The sequence below is a fragment of the Hyperolius riggenbachi genome, chromosome 11 (assembly GCF_040937935.1).
Source record: "Hyperolius riggenbachi isolate aHypRig1 chromosome 11, aHypRig1.pri, whole genome shotgun sequence".
In the NCBI taxonomy this organism is placed as follows: Eukaryota; Metazoa; Chordata; class Amphibia; order Anura; family Hyperoliidae; genus Hyperolius; species Hyperolius riggenbachi.
The window spans coordinates 24714097-24737959 of record NC_090656.1 but is presented as its reverse complement, the minus strand read 5'-3'; the positions used below and the strand labels follow the sequence as shown (position 1 = coordinate 24737959).

The 23863-nt window shown below is 45.5% G+C and overlaps 1 protein-coding gene across 4 annotated transcripts in view; it reads left to right on the top strand.

Moving 5' to 3' along the window:
* The window catches only part of CCNE1 (cyclin E1), a 39549-nt gene extending 17050 nt beyond the window's left edge, over nucleotides 1-22499 (top strand). For all 4 annotated transcript variants that reach the window (XM_068261047.1, XM_068261048.1, XM_068261049.1 and 1 more), the window contains 7 exons: nucleotides 1663-1798; nucleotides 7742-7888; nucleotides 9801-9896; nucleotides 11786-11920; nucleotides 11995-12106; nucleotides 16685-16845; nucleotides 21943-22499. In XM_068261047.1, coding sequence (XP_068117148.1) covers nucleotides 1663-1798; nucleotides 7742-7888; nucleotides 9801-9896; nucleotides 11786-11920; nucleotides 11995-12106; nucleotides 16685-16845; nucleotides 21943-22074 — 919 coding nt within the window. In that variant the 3' untranslated portion in view covers nucleotides 22075-22499. The remainder of the gene's footprint in view (nucleotides 1-1662; nucleotides 1799-7741; nucleotides 7889-9800; nucleotides 9897-11785; nucleotides 11921-11994; nucleotides 12107-16684; nucleotides 16846-21942) is intronic.
* Nucleotides 22500-23863: the final 1364 nt, after the last annotated feature.

The window sequence follows — 23863 nt, the reverse complement described above, 5'->3', positions numbered from 1 at the left end:
CAGATGTTGACCTGGCTGGGATTCGAACCAGGGACCCAGCGCTGCAAGGCGAGTGCGCTAACCATCACTACGCCACTGTGCTGCCCAGTGTACTTGATAAGGGCTCTGACACAGGAGACCAGGGTTCGAATCTCGGCACTTCCTGTTCAGTAAGCCAGCACCTATTCAGTAGGAGACCTTGGGCAAGACTCCCTAACACAGCTGCCTATAGAGCTCATCCTAGTGGCTGCAGCTCTGGTGCTTTGAGTCTGCCAGGAGAAAAGTGCTATACAAATACTGGAATTATCATTACCACTGTCTCAGAGCTTAAAGAGTAACTGTTAGCCCCAAAACTGAAAATTAAATCTCTATTGCAATGTTTTATTTACTATTTAAGTGAGCCAAAAAGGCAATGTAGAAGTTAAAAATCAATCTAATTTTTTTTACTATGCAGCCTTTTCCCCAAGCTCCGGACGCAAAGCCGCATATCAGATACTGCTGAGCATGCAGAGCATGCCTAGCTCTGCCCGACCCCCCTCTCCCCCCCAGGACCAGGTGCCGATATATGCTCACCCCAAACAGCTGACCGCTCTGACACGGAGAGAGAGCGGGAGCACTTCCAGCGCCGCCACCGCAGAGCAGCCGCCGCCGAGTCACATGTGAGAGATGCACGTGCACCTGGTCCTGGGGGGGAGAGGGGGGTCGGGCAGACATAGGCATGCTCTGCATGCTCAGCAGTATCTGATATGCGGCTTTGCGTCCGGAGCTTGGGGAAAAGGATACATAGTAAAAAAATTAGATTGATTTTTAACTTCTACATTGCCTTTTTGGCTCACTTAAATAGTAAATAAAACATTGCAATAGAGATTAAATTTTCAGTTTTGAGGCTAACAGTTGCTCTTTAAAGTATACCCGAAGTGACATGATGAGATAGACATGTGTATGTACAGTGTTAAGCACACAAATAACTGTGTTTTTTTTTTTTTTTACCTTTCTCTCCCTGAAAGAGGTAAATATCAGGTATGTAAATGGCTGACTCAGTCCTGACTCAGACAGGAAGTGACTACAGTGTGATCCTCCTTGCTCTCAGAAGACATTTTCTGCTAGGAAAGTGTTTTATAGTTGGAATTTCTTATCAGTGAGGGTCACACTGTAGTTACTTGCTGACTGAGTCAGCTAAGTGCTAGGCACTGTACATACACATGTTTATCTCATCATGTCACATGTCACTTTGGGTATCCTTTAGGAAACAGCCCTATTTTTAAAGGAAATCCGAGGTGCAAATAGACTGATGAGAGAAACCATTGTTTCTATCATCCTACTCCTAAAAAAATGTTTTTAAAAAAAAAAAAAATTCTGTTTTTATTTCCTGTATTCAGGAGCTGTTCTCTTCCAGGAAGGAGTTGTGTGGCTGTAATTCCTTATCCGTGAGGATTACATCGGTCAGACTGAATCCTGACTGCAGAGAAACTGCCACTTGCATACCTGAATGTTAACTCTTTCAGGCAAAAAATACAAATGAGCTTAGTTATATGTATGCTTGGCACTGTACATACTCGTCCTCTCGTGTACCCTTTTAATGTTAGATGATATGAGGACACTGCATAGCTCTGGTGATCTCCATGCTTGGCTTCCTGTACCCATGTTCCCTTCATCAGTCCTCTCCCCTTCTCTCTCTTGCAGCTGGGCTAATGAGACCGATGTCTGGCATAACATGCTGAGGAAGGAAAGCCGTTATCCCCGGGACAAGAACCTGCTGGACAGACACCCGGAGCTGCAGCACAGAATGCGCTCAGTCCTCCTGGACTGGCTGATGGAGGTGGGTGTGGCTGTGCTGCATGGTCACACTGATGACCATAGAATAGGAGGAGCTCTGTCATTCCATTTCTTGTCTTTCACATGTCATTAGCTACATGAGTTTTAAACCCCCTCTAACTAGCATGGCTTACACTGTCTAAGTGAGTGTGGCGATGAGCAGAGACCGGTTTATAAGCGGTTATGACAATAGTGCTGTCTTAAAGGGGAACTGAACTCTTGCACAAGACAGATGGAAAACCTAGAGAAATACACCCTGTATGTATTTAAAGAGTTCAGCCTGTCTTATTTTCCCTCATCTGTGACTTATCACTGTAAGGCCTGGAACCCACTACAAATCGCTAGTGCAATCGCTAGCGTTTTCAATTAGCATTTTGTAAGCACCTTCATGAGTGTTTCTGGGGATTTTGGGAGCGATTTTAAAAATTGTAAACTCTTTGGCAGTGATTGTGATGGGGATTTGCAATTGGTGATTTTAATTCTGATTGGTCCTTTCAATTTATTATAATTTTTTTTTGCAGAAATGTAAAATGGCACACAAATTACTGTGTGTAGCCATTCATGAGCGATTTGCCAGCGCTTCAATACTTTACATTGAATCGCAAACACATTCCTACAATGCTGCATGTCCTGCGATTGCGATTCTGCTAATCGCAATTACTACTCTGGAAGTTGTCACATTTATTTACATTGGCAGAGTGTTTAGGGAAATCGCTAGCAATTTAAAGAGAACCCGAGGTGGGTTTGAAGAATATTATCTGCATACAGAGGCTGGATCTGCCTATACAGCCCAGCCTCTGTTGCTATCCCAAACCCCCCTAAGGTCCCCCTGCACTCTGCAATCCTTCATAAATCACAGCCGTGCTGTGAGGCTGTGTTTACATCTGTAGTGTCAGTCTCAGCTGCTGCCCCGCCTCCTGCATAGCTCTGGTCCCTGCCCCCATCCCTTCACTCCAATCAGCAGGGAGGGAAGGAAGGGATGCAGGCGGGGACTGGAGTTCTGCAGGAGGCGGGGAGAGCAGCAGACTGACACTATAGAGATAAACACAGCCAGCTCTGACAAGCTGTTTGTCAGCAGCGTGGCTGTGATTTATGAGGGATTGCAGAGTGCAGGGGGACCTTAGTGGGGTTTGGGATAGCAACAGAGGCTGGGCTGTATAGGCAGATCCAGCCTCTGTATGCAGATAATATTCTTCAAACCCACCTCGGGTTCTCTTTAAAGCGCTCCCTAAATGCTCAAAAAAGCGATTTAGTCGGTTACAGCCCTCACATTAATTTGATCTCTCAGCTGTGTCACAGGATGTTAATATGTCTGCTTTAATCAAAGCCGGAAGTAGATACACTGCAGATTGATTGCAGGATTTGTATCAGCTGCAACAAAGAAATGTGTTTTTTGTTGAAAGGTTTATACTGTTGCATATATTTTAGAGCAGAGAGGAGTTCTGCGTTCAGGACCGCTTTAAACAAATCATGGCATCTGGAAATAGATGCTAATCTTTAACTTAGCAGAACATATGGAAAACAGCTAAACTTGCATCACAATACAGTGTTTTCAGTAGCAGAAATTATCAGTCAGCTACTTATCAGGAGAAGTGGGAGTTGCTTTCCCAGAACAGAGTAGATCACCTGACTGAGACTTAACTCCTCCCACTGCATTCTTTGTTGTCAGCACTGCAACTACATTGAGCTCTCCTAGAGCACCTCCCCGGGAGAATGTGTATAAAAGTATTGTGCACCTCAAATCACCTTGGCTACAATTTTAAAATAATTTTTTTTTTTTTTCTTTTAATACACACACTAGAGAAACTGTAGAAGCCTAAATTGTGTAGCACTAGCCAGGAATTGGAGACCAAGATCTGTAGTCCTGGCTACAAAGAGTTGATCTTGGCAGCACAGAGAGGTGGGCGGGGTTTGTGTTCAGACAGGCTGGTGCCCCCTTTCAGCTCCTCCCTGACCACCCCACTGGGGTGATGAGGAGTTTCATCATATCTCAGACCACTATTCAAAGCTGCAAGTGACATTGCCACAGGAATTTTATTTTTTTTTTCAAAGCCAGCCAGTCAGGTAATCAGAAAGGATTAATGCAGAAACGGTTAAAGTGGACCCAAATTAAAAGTACAAGATTTCAGAAATAAAATCTATTTTCTAACTTATAATAATAAATAGCAGCCTTCTTTCAGCTGCATGATGGCAAATATAAAATATTTTACATTCATTGGAGGACAACTCCCTTCCTTTCATATTGCCGGGACAGAATCCGGCAGACTGGTGGAGGAGATAAAAAAAAAAAAAACTCAGGCTGCTACTGATGATGTCACAGGGGAGGTGATCTCAGCTTGTGTGAGATTTCACATAGACGCCCCTGTGAGGGAGGGTAGCTGATGACAAACACACGACGCCCATGATCTAAAACCTTCTACTAAGCTCAGAAGTAATGGCTGCCACCTGTATAACCCTAGTTATGAAAAGAGAAGGGTGAAAAGCATGCACTGAAATGCTCATAGGCTTGAAGGAGTGTTTATTTTTGTATGTGTCAGTGGTGCAACTAAATATTTTGAATTAAAAAAATGTTTGGTTTGGATCCACTTTAATGTGTTGCCGATCAACACAGTATGCCTTGACCTGAGCTAGCGCTTTAAAGGACAACTGTAGTGAGAAGAATATGAATGCTGCCATATTTATTTCATTTTAAACAGTACCAGTTGCCTGGCAGCCCTGCTGATCTATTTAGCTTCAGTAGTGTGACTCCCACCAGAAACAAGCATGCAGCTAATCTTGGCAGATTTGACAATAATGTCAAACACCTGATCTGCCGCATGCTTTTTCAGGGTCTATTGCTAAACGGATTAGAGGCAGATGATCAGCAGGATAGCCAGGCAACTAGTATTGCATAAAAGGAAATAAATGTGTCAGCCTCCATAGCCCTCTTAAGGGGCCCATATACCTAACGATTTTTCCCGCCGATATACGGCCGATTCGATCACAGTGATCGAATCGGCTGTGAAATCGTCGCGCACTCCGCTGACAGAACGATCGATTTCCGTCCGAAATCTATCGTTCCCGACCCGTCCGTGCGGAAGATTTTTCTCGATCGCCGGTCGGGAGTGCGTCGATAGCGGCGTTCGAATGACCGACGCAATGCAGCGGGTATACATTACCTGCTCCGGCCGGCACGAATCCCCGCTCACTGCTGTCTTCTCCGCTCTGGTCTCCGGCATGCTTCAGTTCCTCCTGCCCGGCAGGAAGTTTAAACAGTAGAGGGCGCTCTACTGTTAAAACTTCCTGCCAGGCAGGAAGACGTGAAGCATGCTGGAGACCAGAGCGGAGAAGACAGCAGTGACAGCGGGACTCGCGGGGGAGGGGGGGGAGTGGCGGCAGCACCATCACCACCACAGATTGTGAACGGTTTCAGACTGAAATCGGTTCACAATCTGTTTGCAGTAAAGGCAGCCATACGATCCCTCTCTGATCAGATTCCATTAGAGAGGGATCTATCTGTTGGTCGAATCTGATGGCAAATCGACCTTTACTTCCGTTGTCCTTTAACACATAGTATTGTGTTGCAGTGACAGTCTGACCACAGTGCACTCCCTGTGTTCCTCCTTCCCGTAACGGAGTCCTGCTGATGGTATTTATGTAATGTCACCACAGCAAATGTCTCTCACTGGAGAGAGTGGTCACCATTGGCAGGCAGCAACTTGCTTGAATTGCACGTGTTAGGCCACATAGCCGGAAATCTCACGCCAAATCGCATTTAAGGGGAACCTTAACTGAGAGGGATATGGATGTTTCCTTTTAAACAATGCCTGTTGCCTGGCAGTCCTGCTGAGCTCTTTGGCTGCAGTAGTGGCTGAATCGCACATCAGAAACAAGCATGCAGCTAATCCAGTCTGACTTCAGTCAGAGCACCTGATCTGCATGCTTGTTGAGGGGCTGTGGCTAAAAGTATTAGAGACGCAGGATCAGCAGGAGAGCCGGGCAACTGGTATTTTAAAAGGAAAAATCCATATTCTTCTCAGTTTAGGTTCCCTTTAATGGAAATGCGCGGGCTGCATAGGTAATCGCAGCTCTGTTATTCGCAATGCATATTTTAAAATTGTACATCATGTTGCATCCTCTCGCTGCTTTTCTATGGGCATAAAAATTCAAGTTTTTGAACAAAATGGACCAAATACTTTTTCTTTTTCTTTTTTTTTTTCTAATGTTATGAAAAGGCAGATTATTATAAAGCTAATGCCTGAAATACCTTACTAAGTTGGAAATCCCAATAAATTTTAAAGCTGAAAAAAAACCTGCAGAAACGTACATGGCAGAAAACTTACAGGGTTTTTTTGTTTGTTTTTTAGCAGAGACAAGTGTGCTGCCAGCCTTTACCTGTACATACTAGTGGGTAAAACAAAACGCAAACGCATTTCTCTGCGTTTATCCTGCGTTTTGATCAGGGCTGTGGAGTGGGTACAAAAATCTTCCGACTCCTCACTTTATGAAATCTCCGACTCCTGGTACCCAAAATTGCTCCCAACTCCTCGATTCCGACTCCACATCGCTGGTTTTATGCGTTCCTATACTTTATATTGAAACTCAAAACGCATCATATTCGCACAGACATGCGTTTGCGTTTTTAAAAAAAATCTGAATGCAGCAGTGGAAAAGGCCACCCAAGATTCTCATCTTAAAGAGAAACTCCAACCTAGAATTGAACTTTATCCCAATCAGTAGCTGATACCCTCTTTTACATGAGAAATATATTGCTTTTCACAAACAGACCATCAGGGGGCGCTGTATGACTGATTTTGTGCTGAAACCCCTCCCACAAGAAACTCTGGGACCGCGGTACTTTTGGCAGTTTGTTACAATGTAACAAGGTTCACAGACAGGAATTAGCGGTTTACACCTGTCTGTAACAGCCAAAACAGCTAGGAACAGCTACATAACCTGCCCACAGTAACAATGTCACCATGTAATACATGTCAGAATGTAAATCGGGGAGAGGAAAGATCTTACAATGAGCAAACACTGACTCAATCATTTATACATAATTATTGTAAAAATGAAGCACTTTTTTTACTACATTATTTTCACTGGAGTTCCTCTTTAAACAGGCTGCATTCTACTGTAAGGAAAAGTTATATTTGAAGGACACATGAAGTGAGAGGGATATGAAGGCATATTTATACCTTGTTAAATAATACCAGTCCCCTGGCAGTCCTGCTGATCTCTTTGGCTGCAGTAGTGGCTGAATCACACACCTAAAACAAGCATGCAGCTAATCCAGTCAGACTTCAGTCAGAGAATCTGATCTCCATGCTTGTTCATGGTCTATGGCTTAATGTATTAGAGGCAGAGCAGCAGCAGGACTGACAGGCAATGTGCATTGTTTAAGAGGAATTGAATGTGTCATCCTCCATATCCCTCAGTTCAGGTGTTCTTTAGTAGCATCCAGGTACCTAGTGCCCAGTCAATGTACTAAGCGACAGGGAAAACCTAATGGGATGGATGAGGGGCTGTTCCAGAGACCAGGAGGAGCTGCAGAGAAGTCTTGGAGCAGTGAATGAGAGGAGGTTGTTTGTAGAGGTAAGCAGTGAGATGCTATTAACCTTGGCTTGCATGCAGATTTGATACAAATTGTATGCCGCTTAGACTTGGGCCAGTCAGATTAACGATCTTTTCATTTGATTGGCCCAATTCCAAGCCTTATTAAATTTGCTGGAATTGGCAATCTTCGCAATGACCTTGGAATGGACCTGGACATTTTGAGGGTCGTTTTTTTTCTTCCCTCAATTCCAAATGGTAATATGCTTCTATATACCTCTGTGTGTTCATTATGCCGTCCATATGGATCTTCATATATAGATTTTTAGTTCCATTATATGTAGTGGCTAGGAAATTCCCCTCCGCGCTTTCCTATTCCTGTTCCTCTGACATCACTTCCTGTTCCTCTTCTCAGGTGTGCGACGTTTATAAGCTACACAGGGAAACTTTCTACCTGGCACAAGACTTTTTAGACCGCTTCATGGCCACACAAAGCAACGTGGTGAAGACCCAGCTGCAGCTCATCGGCATCACCTCACTATTTATTGCTGCCAAGCTAGAGGTGGGTACCGCCATGTGTCCAGGCTTCCTGTGCTAGTGATAAGCCAGAAATCCTCCTGAAAGGCCCCCCCCCCCCCAACATGGAGGCGGAGCTGGGATTGGAAAAAGCTCCTAGCTTGTATTTTAGCAGGTGTGGTTTGATGGCCGCAACGTCTGCCTCACGGTGACAATAATTATGCACTGATCCTCTGAACCAGAGTTTCTCAACAAGGGTTTCCTGGCATTTCTCCCTCCAGTGAGACTGGCCTCAAATGGAGGTGACAAAATAAAAGGCAACATTGGGGAGCAGTATAAGTGCAATAAAAAAAAGTATGATAGTGAGGTAGTATAATAGTTAAAAGATCACTCTAGCAAAAAAAAAAAAGGTAAGCAGTTACAATATGACAGAACAGACAGGTTTTGGGTTAGTCCATCTCCTAATGGGTGATTCTCGGGGTTTTCTTTGTTTTCAACAGTATTCCCTGAATGGCAGTTGCTAGAGGATCCTCATGTTCTCCCGGAGCGGGTCACTTTCCCTTTTTTTTTGTCTAACTAGACGAACGCCACTGCACCTGTGCGTTCCCGCTTGCTCCACTCTGTCATCAGTCTCCCAGCGGCGATTGCCGTATATTTACACTGTACAGCGCTGCGATCTACGGCAGCACTGTACTTGGGGACAGCCGTGTCACTCGGCTGTCCCCCTGGGAGAAACGAGCGCGATCGGCTCTCATAGGCTGATGCCTGACAGCAGATCGAGCTGATTGGCTGGCAAGGGAGGGATAAAAAATAATAAAAATAGGTATATATCTTTAAAAAAAAAATATATCCAGCGATGTGTACTGAGTGGGCAGCATGCTGGGCGCAAGTGTTTAGAGGACCATAAACCAGAAAAGGAGCCAATCTGGGTCCAACAATAGGGAAAATCACAATTTACACATATATAGTGCAAAAATATGTAACTTATTTTATTAACCTCCATGGCGATATGATTATATCCAGATTTTTTTTTTTTAATTTTCCCCCAAAAGTGGTGCAATTTATTTCACAAGCTTTCAGACCCTAAAAATCATACCGCTTGATAGATCTGAGGCAGCCCCACACATTCCATACTTCCGATGGATCCAACTCAGGATTACTGCCGTGAGCTGCAGATCTTAGTCCCGAGCCTGATTCTGGTTTACTGCTAAGGAGGTTAACGGTCACATTCCAGTGATTAAAAATATATAAAAACAATGGTTAAAAATCTCCTAGTTTAAACTGAACGCAATCAGTAACCCCAGCTCTATAAGGAAATGTTAAAATACACTAGTTACAGAGACACGCTATGTAAGTCAGCGAAAGACCAAGTGCAAAAAATGTTACAAGTGTGTCATCTGCATATACATCACATAGGTATAATATATCAAGTGCTAAAACAATAAAAAATCCTGTACGCTGGGTCACGTGCACAAGCACTTGTCCAGTGTGTGAATTGTGTTTTTTGTTTTTGTGTTTTTTTTTTTGTTTTTTTGTTTTTTCATGATTGTTGGACCCAGATGGGCTCCTTTTCTTGTGTTTATGGTTTCAACTGCATAGCCAAGCAGGTCAATTGATTGTTGAACCTGCATATACGTGCTTTTGTGCTCATCCTTGTTTTGTGAGTGTTTAGAGAAGCGAGACTCTCCACCTCCCTAACAGGAGCTGATTTGCAGCGGCAACCAGATTAAGACCAAATATTGCCTTGATAAAGGGGCCGTACGCGGCTCCGAAACATTAGCCCTTTGCTTTTACATGAAACCAATAAAAGATTTTCTTTGGATGTGCCAACTCTGCTTTTTCAGATACAGGGATTCCCCGTCACTTGGTTTATCCCATCTGGCACTTCAGCTAGTGGGCCCGAATGCCAGCATTTTGCCGGCTGGCTGGCTGACCTTGTTCTTTCTTTTACATTCCAGGAGATCTATCCTCCCAAATTGCACCAGTTTGCCTATATATCTGATGGTGCCTGCACAGAGGACGAGATCACCTACATGGAGCTGATAATCATGAAGGTGAGAGCGGGGGCATTTTATTTCTGTTATAAAACGCCAATATATTACACAGCCCCTTATCGAGGACCTGGAAGCAGCCACAGATGACCCTCAACATATAGATTGCTATGGGAGAGAAGACACAGGAAACAAAAAAATGACGGGAGCCCAATAGCGTAATACATTTTAGTATAAGGTCTATAAGCGGTATAAGGAAAACTACTCACAAAAGCGGGTTGCAGAGGGGCAACCGACCGCAAGAAGCAGGTGGAGACCATAAACCCGACTCCACTCGGGGTGGTCCAGCCAGACCTGGTGGCTGTCGCTCTCTTAGGAAAATCCACAGTTGTCCCCTGTGGTGTGAGCCACATGCAGTCTGTCTGAACCCCTCCAACAGGATATGGCGGGGGGGTATATAAGCACAATATGGGTGAAAGAGGCGCCCTGGTGTGTAAAATTCTTTCAAAACGAAAGAAAGGGAGGTAGCTTACCTCAAATAACGAAATCTTTATAACAAAATATTTTTATTAAGCACAGGCAACAAGTTTCACGGGTCTAAGCTCACTTCCTCAGGCCAATAACCGTGTCAAATGGGAAAACCTCATTAGCATGGGGAGCCTCTAGTGAGGTTTTTCCGTTTAGCACTGTTATTGGCCTGAGGAAGCGGGCTTAGACCTGTGAAAACGCGTTGCCTGTGCTTAATAATGAAAATATTTTGTTACAAAGATTTTATTTGAGGTAAGCTACCTCCCTTTCTTTCGTTTCTATTTGTTTTTAAATAATTTTATACACACCAGGGCGCCTCTTTCACCCATATTGTGCTCAACATATAGAACTTGGTCAATGGATGGATTTCCATGAGCTTAAAGGACACCTGAAGTGACACCTGAAGGCTGCCATATTTATTGCCTTATAAACTATGCCAGTTATCTGGCTGTCCTGCTGGTCTATTTGGCTGCAGTAATGTGGGAATTGCACACCTGGATCAAGCATGCAGCTAATCCAGTCTGACTTCAGTCAGAAACTGAAGTCTGACTGGATTTAACCCTAGCCCCAGAGCAAACATGCAGGTCAGGTGCTCGGACTGAAGCCTGGCTGGATTAGCGGCATGCTTGTTTCAGGTGTGTGTGTGGTTCAGACACTACTGCAGCCAAAGAGATCCGCAAGACTGTCAGGCATCTTGTATTGTTTAAGGTTCCCTGTGACAGTAGTAAGGCAATGGGATAGCAGTGCCACATTATCTATGCATTTTCTTGGACAGTGAAGCATACATTCAATGAAAAGTACGCTTCACTTTTACCGTTTAGCAGCAACTCACTGCACTCAGTGCGTTACCGTACCACAACCTGTTACCGCAGCACAACCGCCGCACTGTGAACATCGCTATAGGTGGTGCATTACAGGGTGGCTGCTATGCACCACTGTGAGCCGGGCCTAAAATGAAAAAATATGGCAACCTCCATATCCCTTTGCAGGTGTCCTTTAACTTTTCACAGTGCATTTTATAAAAGCCATGTGTGCCCGCCCTGCCTGCAATAAGAAACCAGGTGTTGCATCTTTTTTTTTTTATTATTTATTTTTTTTGCGGGGGCGGTGATTTCTAATTACGCCCCTGTTCCCCAAATACTATTTGTTTTGTACTATGTATAGCAACGCTATGGAAGATGTTGGCACTATATAAATAAAAGTAAATAACAGTAATAAAGTCAAACTTGTTTTAATGTTAAAAAAAAAAAAATGTTTATTGCAAATGGATGGTTCTATTTATATCTTTACTACTGTCCACCACAAATACAGCCCCCCCCCCCCCCTGAAGGAAACTTATGCGGACCTGAGTGGAACATACAAACTCCATGCAGATATTGCAGTGAGTAACACAGTACTGACCCTTGTTTTGTCTCTCTCTTTAGGCACTTAAATGGTGTTTGGCCCCGATGACGGCGGTGTCGTGGCTGAACGTCTACCTGCAGGTGGCTTATGGGAAAGAGTTGCAGCACTTCCTGCTCCCTCAGTGCCCCCAGCAGACCTACATCCGGATAGTGGAGGTCCCCGCATAGTCCTGTGTGTTGTGTGGGCTCTGTGATTGGAGCAGGGCAGTAACTGTTTGCTGTTGTTGCAGCTGTTGGATCTCTGCATTCTGGACATCGGTTGTCTGGCGTTTCCGTACAGCGTCCTGGCAGCGGCGGTCCTTTACCACTTCTCCAACGCTGAGCTGGTGGACAAGGTGACAGGTAGGACCTCTGACTGGTGGGAAGCTGATAGTGGGGTTGTCCTGCATCTGTTTGTTACTTTTGCTAAAGGTTATGTACAGCCCTTTATATGGACTCTGTTGTAACGCAAAAAAAAAAGGTATATTTACAATTTGTGTTAACTCGCCCAAAGAGAGGGCAGGGCTCTGGGTCCTATAGAGCCTTCCTGTTCCTCCTACGGTCCCTGCATCCCGCTGACCCCGATTTCTGCCTCCCCACCCCCCACACAGTTTCCGACCCACAGTTAATGGGGGACACAGCAGTGGAATGTGGGGACCGTAGGAGGAACAGGAAGGCTCTATAGGACCCAGAGCCTTCTCTCTCATTACGTATCTGTTTTTTATTTTTTTATTACTACATTTCAGACTCGCTTTAGAGACACTGAGCTAATAAAAATAAACAATTAGCAGCAGTTCTAGAGATCTATTGTTTCCAGTACTGGAAGGGTTAAACTCCAGTTATCTATGCAAAAAAGCCATTGAGCTCCACGACTTTCAAAGTCACAGAGAGAGCTCTGTCTTCTGAAGCTTGTTATCTCAATTGTTAATCGTATTTTTATTTTTTTGTCCCCAGAGGACAGGTCAATAGTTCACTGTGCTGCTCTGTAAAATAATTTAAAATGCTAAGTAGTGTGTAAACTGCAAATCTTAAAGAATGATGCAATGTTATAAATTATATAACTGAAAATAAAAATATGAGAATATTTTCTTTGCTTCTAATGTTTTTTTAGTAATTATCCGTACTACACCACCAATTCATTATCTCTTTTTTTTTTTTTTTTCCCCCCGCTTCAGTGTCTCTTTAAAGCCTCTTGCACACTACATGCGATTCTAATTTGCGATTTTGATGCAATGACGATTTAGCAATTTTTAATCGGTACTGCATGCTGCGGTTTTTTTTTCTTGTTTTGATGGCATCCAGGGAGAATCGGAATTGCAGTGTGCAGGGGGCCAAAAGGAAACCAGAGATCAAGCTTTAGTAAGATTTGATACTTACCCAGGGCTTCCTCCCGCCCCATAAACACATGCGAGTCCCACGCCGGTCAGCCGCGATCAGCCCGGGTAACTGGCTCAGTGTTGTCAGACCGTGTCTTCTGCGCATGCACAGTAGGTCCGCACATGCGCAGTAGACCCAGACTGGACGTGACTGAGCCTGTTACCGGGACTGATCGTGGTGGAACGGCAGACCGTGGGAGGACGGCAAGGCCTCTGATGTGTTTGTGGGGTTGGAGAAAGCCCCGGGTAAGTATCGATTCCGACTAAACCTTGATATCTGGTACACTTTTAAGTGGTGGGAAGCATCTAGATCAGTGCTGTCCAACTTCGCGGGCATGGAGGGCCATTTTTTTTTCCAGACCACATAGTGGAGGGCCGACCGACACCAAGAGCGATAGCAGATTTCCCCACAAAGTGCAATCAGATTGGCAGCAGATTTCCCCACAAAGTGCAATCTGATTGGCAGAAGATTCCCACAGAATTCAATGAGATTGGCAGCATATTCACACAAAATGCATTTAGATTGGCAGTGTTTCCCCTCAGAAATAATTGGCAGCATTTCCCCCGCCCTCTGGCTCTTCCTCCCCCTCCAGTATACATTTATGTGGCCAGGAACCTGTAAATCTCAATATAAACAACTCACCTGGCAGACTACTCCTCCAGCACTGATCTCCTCACGTTCGCAGCCGCTCCGGCGGCTAAATCTCCCTCCTCACGCTGAGCCGGCCTGTAATGAGTTCCGGGTGTGTATCACTCCGCATCTTCTCAGCTCAGCATGGGCTAAGATCACTCCGCTGCCGCTCTGAGTCTGCGCAGCTTCTGGGACCTCAGAGAGCCAGCAGCTGGTGGGCCGCAGCAAGAGGCCTGGAGGGCCGGATGCGGGCCGCCAGTTGGGACACCGCTGATCTAGATCATACTCTTCAAACTCTGGCCCTCAGAGCCATCAAATTTGGTCCCTAAGTAGTTTTCCCACTTTGTTTGGCCCACTCTAGACCACCAGTGGTACTTTGCTGTTGCCCAGGTGGTACATGTCGGGTTTGCCTGCCACTTAATTGCCCACCTGCCACTTGTCCTGCCTCCACAAAGTTCAGCTCCCCCTTGCTTGCTACTAATGCAATCTGTAGGCTAGCAATCTAATTTTAATCCCTTTCCCCACCAATGACTCCTGCTTCTCCTCCCCACTTAAATCGGTCCCCTGATCAGGTGGCTTTGGTAATTTGTATGCCACCATTGCCATCCTTGTATGCCACCTTTGTAACGCTAACCAACCCCCCAGATATTCTAACTTTAAAGGGAACCTGGCAGTCCTGCTGATCTCTTTGGCTGCGGTAGTGGCTGAATCACTCACCTGAAACAAGCCTGCAGCTAATCCAGTCTGACTTCAGTCAGAGCACCTGATCTGCATGCTTGTTCAGGGGCTGTGGCTAAAAGTATTAGGGCTCGTTTCCACTATTGCGGTGCAGAATCGCCTGGATTCCACCGCTGATTAAATCGCATGCGGATGCGATTCCCCATGCGCTTTTTGCCGCGAATTCGCATAGTTGAGGGTATATGCGATTTTAACCATGTCACTGCCTGTGTGAATTTACATCAGTACCTATGCGAATTCGCGGCAAAAAACGCATGGGGAAAACGCATGCGATTTCCCTATTAAATACATTGCATGCGATTCGCATGCATTCCACTCGCAGGCGAAATCGTTGGCTCTTTTGTGCGTTTTTTCTCCGCACCAAAAAACGCACAACACCAACGCAGGAGTGGAAACAGGCCCATCCACTTACATTACATGTGCGAATCCGCATGCGTTGGACGCATGCGGATTCGCGATAGTGGGAACGAGCCCTTAGACACAGGATCAGCAGGAGAGTCGGGCAACTGGTATTATTTTAACCACTTAATGACAAGCTGACTTATAAAAACGTCCTGCTAGAGCCTCTTAATGGCTCCAGGACATATTTATAAGTCAGACAGTGCTGCTGCCGCTGTGCGCGTTTGCGTTCCTGTGCATGCACGTGCACGTAAAAATAGTGGGGGAAAAAAACCACCAAAGAAAAAAATACACCTTTATTTCCAAATACTATATTGTCACCATACTTTGTACTAGGGACATCATTAAAATCTTGTGATAACCAGGACAAATAGGCAGATAAAATGTGTACGTTTATGCACAGTAGCAGTGTTTATATTAAAACTATAGGGGAGGAAATTGGAGAAATAGTTCATTTTTTTCCTTGTTTTTCCCTTTAAAATGCATAGAAAGTAAAGTTATTACTGAAAACAAATATCAACCCCAAAAAGCCCTATTGATGGTGAAAAAAAAAAATGTAGATCATTTCATTGCGATTAGTAGTGATTAAGCTATTGGCAAATGAATGGGATGAGCACTGAAAGGTGAAAATCGCGCTTGTCTGTTTGGGTAAAAACCGCTTTGGGGTGAAGTGGTTAACCATTTCACCTCCCCCGGGACGAGTAACTACGTCCCTGCAAACTGCCATAACTCTGTGCAGGCCTCCTGCCACGACCCCCCCCCCCCCCCCCCCCCCGCGCTCGACCCACCGCGCTCGGTACCGCCGCTCATTACCGCCGATCGCCGGCCGCTAGATCAATGAATGGGAAAACAATTCCCATTCATTGATCTAATTCCCCGTGTGAATGGCTACAGACGGCTCAGCCATTCATTCATTCCGTATGCGTAGTACTTCCGTTTCCGTACAAACAGTACGGAGCTGAAGTCACTACTGAGGACATCTTGTGGCCAAATTGTAATATTACATCACCTTTTTTTTTTTTTTTTTTTTTTCAGTTTATTATCCCTAGTTACCTTTATTATTATTATTATTATTATTATTATTATTATTATTATTATTATTATTATTAACCCCTGACCTCCCACACTCCCCTAAAGTTACCATTTTTTTTTATTTTTTTTAATAAAAAAAATTACAAAATTAAGAAAAAATACATAAATAGTTACCTTAGGGACTGAACTTTTTTAATATGTATACAAAAACTGTATACTACAATTACTTTATAAATTATGGGCCTGTAATTGTGGATAGACGCAAAACTTAAAAAATGCACCTTTATTTCCAAATGAAATATTGGCACCATACATTGTACTAGGGAAAAAGTTTAAACGTTGCAATAAACGATACAAACGGGAAAATAAAATGTGTGGGTTTTAATTACGGTAGCAGGTTTCATTTTGAAAATATAATGGCTGAAAACTGAGAAATGTTTTTTTTCAATTTTTTTCTTATTCTTCTTATTAAAACTGAGTTAGAAGAAAATAATTTTTAGCAAAAAGTACCCCCCAAAGAAAGCCTATACAGTGGAAAAAAAAACAAGATATAGATTGTTTCGCTGTAATAAGTAGTAATAATGTTTTAGGTGAATGAATGGAAGGAGCGCTGACGGGTGAAAACTGCTCTGGTTTTTTGAGCAGAAAAACCCTTTGAGGTGAAGAGGTTAAAAGGAAAAATCCATATCCTTCTCAGTTTTTAGGTTCCCTTAAAATCCCCCCACCACCCCACTTATGCCTTATGTTGTTGCTGTTGCCTTTTAGGTTACAAGTGGATAGAGATTGAAGAGTGCCTGCGATATTTGGTGCCTTTCGCTCTGGCCATCAGGGATTCCGGGCATCAGCCTGTCCTCAAGCTGTTCCGAGGAGTGGATCCTGAGGATATGCATAATGTGCAGTCACATACTGGCTGCCTGCCGCTGCTGGTGAGTCCTGCCTGTCATGGCCAAGTGATGTATGGTGGCTGGGAGGGGACATGAGCGTAATGTATGGTGGCTGGGAGGGGACATGAGCGTAATGTATGGTGGCTGGGAGGGGACATGAGCGTAATGTATGGTGGCTGGGAGGGGACCCGATACTCCAGCATTCCTTACAGCTCAGCAGAGATCTGCCACATTTGTCTAAAATGATTATTTGAAGACACAAAAGCTTGCAAACCTTACCTGGGTCATATCCGCATATAGCGGGAACGCTGACTGTACTTTCCACTCTGTTCCAACCATGATACATGCAGGACTTTATTTTACTAAGGGCCTGTCCAGAAACCTTTTAGTAGGGATACCGTAAATAATCCACTAAACTGGAGGGTATTTAAAACAATTGTTGAGCTCTAAATGTGTGCAACCTTCACTTGGGTTATATCAGAATAGAGTGGGGGCTACGCAAAGGTTTCTTATCCCTAAACCCAGGAGGAACTTGTGGCATTTATTCAGAGATCCTCGCATAAACCTCTCTGTGGCACACTCTGATGTCTCGCTAAAAGCAGGCAGTAGTTTATTAGTGAGGTCCAGGCTAGTCTGGTCACTTGCGGTACCCGCTGGGAAGAGATCACTGGAGAAGCTGTAGTAAGCCAGGCTCGTGGGTTCTCATACGGGGGTTCAGTGGTCCTCAGTAAAATGCCAGGCTCAGTTCCTCCAACCAGGACACTCTCTGCATGTAGTTTGTATGTGGGTGTCTGTGGCCTGCCACACATCAGTTGGCTGTTCTCCCCTGGTTGGCTCTAGACTGATGGAGACATTCAGGGGGAGGTGGCCATACACTGGCTCGCTTTCCTGCTAGATTCCATCGCTTTCATTGGATTTGTTGGTGGTATAGTGACTTCATAAACCTAATATAAAAAAATACAGTATAATCTTGTTAAAATAAACTTTGATATAGTAAAACAAACGTCCAAGCCAAGCACCTTTATAAGCATATGTGAGTAACGCCTGGTATCGTAAACCCTGATATAATAGGACTTCTGTGCAGGCTGCACTGCAATCAGGACCAAGGAGCACACTGTACTGTACCTGCATACCAGCTGTTGTGGGATTATTGCATGCAAATCCCTGCATGTTGAGAACTGCATTGTGATCTAGCTTACAGTCTGGATCCAGTGTCGGGACCCCTGAACGTTATATTGAAGCTTTGCTGTCCGTATGTGAGAGTGATGAGACTGCGTGGTGGAGAGACATGGCTCACCCCCTCTGACTCTCCTATCACCGCAGTCACACCCTCAGACCAGACAACAGGACCAGGGGAGGGGTGGATCTGCTCCTCTCCCATTCTGCACCTTCCGTGTCCTCCCCTCACCTCCCTCCTTACAATTTACACCATTCGAGGCCCACACTATCCGCCTCTACAATCACCTCCCAGCCATTGTTGCGATCTTATATGGCCCTCCATCGACCTCAATTCCTCACTTTCTCGACAACCTTGCCTCCTGGCTCCCTCACATTCTCATCTGACCTCTCCACGATCATCCTCGGGGACTTCAACATTCCCATCGATGAACCCGACCACTCCATCGTGACCCGGCTACTCACCATAGCCAACTCCCTTTGCCTAGTACAACATACCAACACCCCAACCCACACTGCAGGTCACACTCTCGACCTGATACAAACTAAATCCACCACCATTACAGACCTTAACATCGCACCCTTCCCACCATCAAGACCACAGAAGGTACCTCCTAACCAAACGCCCACCCACCTGGTCGTTGGCAGCAAGATTTATATCAGCTCATCCCTAGTGTCCTAGCTGACCCCCTCCATGTCCTCTCCTCTTACCTCCCCACTCAAACCTGTCCTAATCTTTCTTCAGCTCACTATCGTCAAACACTCTCTTCGGCCCTAGAGGAAGCTGCTCCCCCAATATTTTGCTGCAACCGCCCCCTAACCCCCAGCCCTGGCGCACCACCCACGGAGCAGTGCTTTTCAGCACAGGAAGATTTGGGCACAGCTGGCGCCACCCTAGACTGTAATAGGAATTACTGCTATTGCAGCGCTCAGTGAGTAACGTCGGCGCCGTCAGAAGACTGAGCTGAAGTTACTTTAAATACACAATAATTCGGCCTCCAGCAATAGCTGGAAGCTGAATTATGAATAGTATTTAACGCCACCGGGGACTTATGCAGTAGTAGGATCAGCCATATACCGGCTGTATCCTGCGCCCAAGTCTCCCGGCGGTGATTTCAAATGTATGCCACCACCCATACTGGCAACCTCCAGAGGGAAACCCGTTCCACTGAACGGAAATGGAGGAAAACTCGACTTAAAGAGAACCTGAGGTGGGTTCTAAGAATCCTAATAGCAGACAGAGGCTGGCTGTGCATATTATCACCAGCCTCTGTTGCTATATATCGTCCCTCCAGGGCCCCCTGCGCTCTGCCCCCCATAAATCACAGCAGCGCTGTTGACACGCAGAGTGTCATCAGCCGACTGTTTACAATTGCCTATCAATCTCTGGTATACGCCCTCTCCCCCGCGCGCGAAGTGGATTTTAATTATTTTATCCTTGTTGGCGCCTCTAATACCAGTTTTACTATTGATCTAGTCCACCCATGGTGGAGGGGTGTTTCCCGGTTTCCTTCTCTCTACAGAGAGCGTCTTTTTAATACCTGAGTGGGGTCAGGTCATAATTCTCCCCACCTGCCTTCTAATTGGTTGCCTTCGGCGACCCACATTTGTGAGTATTTCAGTTGTGTTAAATTATTCAACCCCCACGGAAATTGAGTGTTTTGGCCAGTTTGACATTGATTTTGATCATTTCAGTCATCTTGTTTACAATTAAATCAGAGAGGCACTTTTAAGTCAGACAAATATAACAAAACATTTGTAATGAAATTACCACAAATGTATTTTCTGTGCTCACATCATTATCAGTTTTATTCAACCCCCAAGTGACATTCATTCTTATAACTGTAAAAGGATGTTGTACTAAGAATGAATGTCACTTGGGGGTTGAATAAAACTGATGTGAGCACAGAAAGGACATCTGTGGTTATTTCATTATAAATGTTATGTTGTATATTTGTCTGACTTACAAGTGCCTCTTTGATTTAATTGTGAACAAGATGACTGAAATGATCAAAGGCAAACTGGCCAAAACACTAAATTTCAGTGGGGGTTGAATAATTTTGAACACAACTGTATCTACTACACCTCTTCCTCATTGACATACTACTCCATATTGGGCTCTCAGTCTCATTTTTGTTTTCTTCAAGCCCCTTGAGCGTCTGATTCACAAACGCTTGACCCGGTACCTCAATGCCAACTCCCTGCTAGACTCGCTGCAATCTGGATTTCGTCCTGCCCACTCAACCGAAACCACTCTCGCCAAAGTGGTCAATGACCTCGCTTTAGCTAAAGCTGAAGGCAATTACTCCATTCTCCTCCTCCTTGACCTTTCAGCAGCTTTTTTCATAGTGGATGACCCCTTGCTTCTCCAGTCCCACCAGTCCATGGGCATTCATGATCTCGCCCTAGCCTGGCTCTCATCCTACCTCTCCAACTGCACCTTCACAACCTCTTTCATTGAGTCCTCATCCACCCCCAACCACCTCTCGGTGGGAGTCCCCCAAGGTTCGGTCCTTGGCCCCCTACTGTTCTCCCTATACACATCCTCTATTGGCAAGGTTATCTCCTCCATGGGTTTTAATTATCATCTGTATGCAGATGACACCCAGATCTACCTCCACACCCCTGACATATCCACCACTACCATGGACAAGGTCTCCTCCTGCCTATCAGCCATCTCCTCCTGGATGTCCGCTAGGTTCCTGAAACTAAATCTAGACAAAACGGAATTTATGATCTTCCCTCCCCAGCCATGCCTAAACCTCCCAGATGTGCATGTCTCTGTTAACCACACTACCATTCACCCTACCTCTCAAGCCCGCTGTCTGGGTGTCACCCTGGACTCCGCACTCTCCTTCACTTCCCACATCCAAAACCTCACAAAGTCCTGCAACTTCCACCTTCGTAACATCTGCAAGATCTGCCCTTTCCTGACCTCTGCCACCACCAAACTCCTCATCCATGCCCTCATGATTTCCTGCCTTGACTACTGCAACGCCCTTCTGTCTGGTCTCCCTATGACCCAAATTGTCCATCATGAATGCAGCAGCCAGAATTATCCACTCCTCCCATTGCTCCACCACGGTGGCTCCCCTCTGTGAATCCCTCCACTGGCTTCCTAGCCAGTCCAGAATCTGATTCAAGATACTTTCTGACCTACAAATCTGTCCACTAAACCTGTCCAACCTACATTTCCAATCTTGCTCAGAGGTACTCACCTAGCCACTCACTCTGCTCCTCCAATGAACTTCGCCTGACTGCATCACCCAATCCCAAACCCAATCCCAATCCCAGGACTTCTCAAGAGCTGCTCCAACACTATGGAACTCCCCCCCCATTGGGGTTTCCCCCTCCAACATCTTCAAGAAGGCCCTCCAAAACTCACCTTTTCACTCTGGCCTACCAAACCTCACAAGTGCTCTAAACCCGCAGCTGAACTCTGGTCCCCTACCCTTTGTGTCCCTACCTCTCCCTCTAGATTGTAAGCCTTTGGGCAGGGTCCTCGTCCTTATGTCTCCTACCTGATCACGCACCTCTTACTGTACACCCATCCTATGGATCTGAGTGAACTCTACTTGCCTAATCTCCATGCTCCCATCCAGTGACTGACTAAGCATTACCTTGTACTCATACTGTGCTGTGTGATCTGGTTTGCATGTATTCCTGTATTGTTATATTGCTGTATGTCACCCCTAAATATTGTCTGTAACCTAAACTAATGTCCAGCGCTGCGTAATATGTTGGCGCTTTATAAATACAATAAAACTTCCGCCCAGGCAGGAATGATTGGACATAAACAGGGCATAGATTTCAATCAAGGTGCAGAAGAGGTTAAATACGCCTTCTTCATATTGTGGTTGGAAGCACACAGTAGTAAAAATGAATACAGTGAATGTTTGATGATGAATGTACATAAAGACTTGTGGTCTGCTATACTCGGGTATGTTTTTGTTCCCCTCTCAGGAACAGGCGTACGAGAAGCAGGAGATGCTGGCCGAGGGCCATCGGGTGTCCCCGCTCCCCAGCGGCATTCTGACGCCTCCGAAAAGCGACAGGAAGTATTGGAGCTCCGATTCGGATTCCAGCTCCGGCTGATGGCGTATCTGAATAAACTTGACGGGAGCTGCCTTTAAGGACGTGCTATTACACAGCTGCCATTTTGTATTAATGTTTCTGAACTGTTTGTATGAGTGTTCCAATGTTGTGCCTTCTGCGGCGCCCTCTTCTGTCAAAGCGAGTGTTTGGTTTTTATGTTATTTTATGTTTATTTTATAAGACCACGTTTTATGCTGCTAAGGAAAAATGCTGCTCTGTGACGAGGAACAGGGGGCGGGATTTATTGTGGGGGGAGGCGTTGAGGGATGTACTTTATTGTTCTGACGGGCGTCAGATGTACTTCTCAGTGCAATGTATTTTCCTCTGTCTTACATTTTTTTTTTTGTTTTCACTTTTATAGAGATGCTGCTATTTTTCCCTTTGAATAAAGTGGCCGTCTTGACGATGGCAAAGTTTGATAAGAAGTTTGGAGGATGGAGTTTTGTTTCCCTATCAAAATAAAGGAAGACTCTTAAAAGGGTACTTAAAGTGAATAAGATTCCAGCCCTGGTCCCTTGCCGTCCTCCAGCAGCAGTGCCTTTCTGAAAGCTGACTGACTCGGCCAGTCGCAGGTTACTGTGCATGTGCACATACCTGGCAACACTCCAACTCAAACATGGCTGCGCATGCGCGGTTCCAATTTTTACAAACTGCAGAACGCTGCTCAGCCACATGAGCGTGATCAGGAGGTTTGTGGCCACCTTTCCAGCTGTACGAAGGTCATTGTCTCTTATCAGAGTAGCGCGAAATGACGCTGAGGGCACAGGGGGCTGAAAGAAGTTTTAGGTAAGGTAAACCGGCCACTTTTATTCTTTTTAAAGAGAACCCGAGGTGGGATTTAATTATGCTAGTGGGGCACAGAGGCTGGTTGTGCACACTAACACCAGCCTCTGTTGCCCCATGGTGTGCCTCCAAGACCCCCCTGCACGCTGCTATACCCCCCCGCAGTCGCCAGCACAATGTTTACCTATGCGGTGTCAGTCAGCGCCGCTCCCCCGCCACCTCTGTATCGGCGCTTCCCGCCCGCGTCCCTTCCCTCCCGCGCCCCTTCCCTCCGGCTGATTGGAGGGAAGTGACACGGGCGGGTAGCACCAATACGGGGGAGCGGCGCTAATAAACAGGCAGAGGTAAACGTGCTGGCGACACGCTGCGTGTCTCCAGCACTGCGGGGGTATATCGGTGTGCAAGAGGGTCTTAGAGGCACACCATGGGGCAACAGAGGCTGGTGTTAGTGTGCACAACCAGCCTCTGTGCCCCACTAGCATAATTAAATCCCACCTCGGGTTATCTTTAAAGGACCACAAAAAAAAGTAGGCAGTTAAAAATCTGACAGAACCAACAGGTTTTGGGCCAGTCCATCCTCCTCATGGGGGATTCTCAGGATCTTTGTTTTCAACAGCATTTCCTGAACAGCAGTTTTAACTGCCAAAATAGTAAGATACCAGCCAGCCTCCCTACTTACTTGCACAATATTTTGTCAGACTTTGCAACTGCTGTTCAGGAAATGCTGTTGAGAATCCCCCATGAGGAAATGGACTGGCCCAAAACCTGTAGGTTCTGTCAGATTTTAACTGCCTACTTTTTTCATGATAGTGGTCCTTTAAGATTGGCAGTATCGATGAGCAACAGATAAATTCCGAATAGGTTTTATTCTGAATTTATCCAGGTAATTAGCGCACCTGAGCGGGGGGTGCGAAAGGGTTAAACTTTACCCAGGAACCTTCTGATTTAATCCGTCCCACACTGCGTTCCAATTCACGGTCACGTGACTACGGCACTTCCTCCTTCC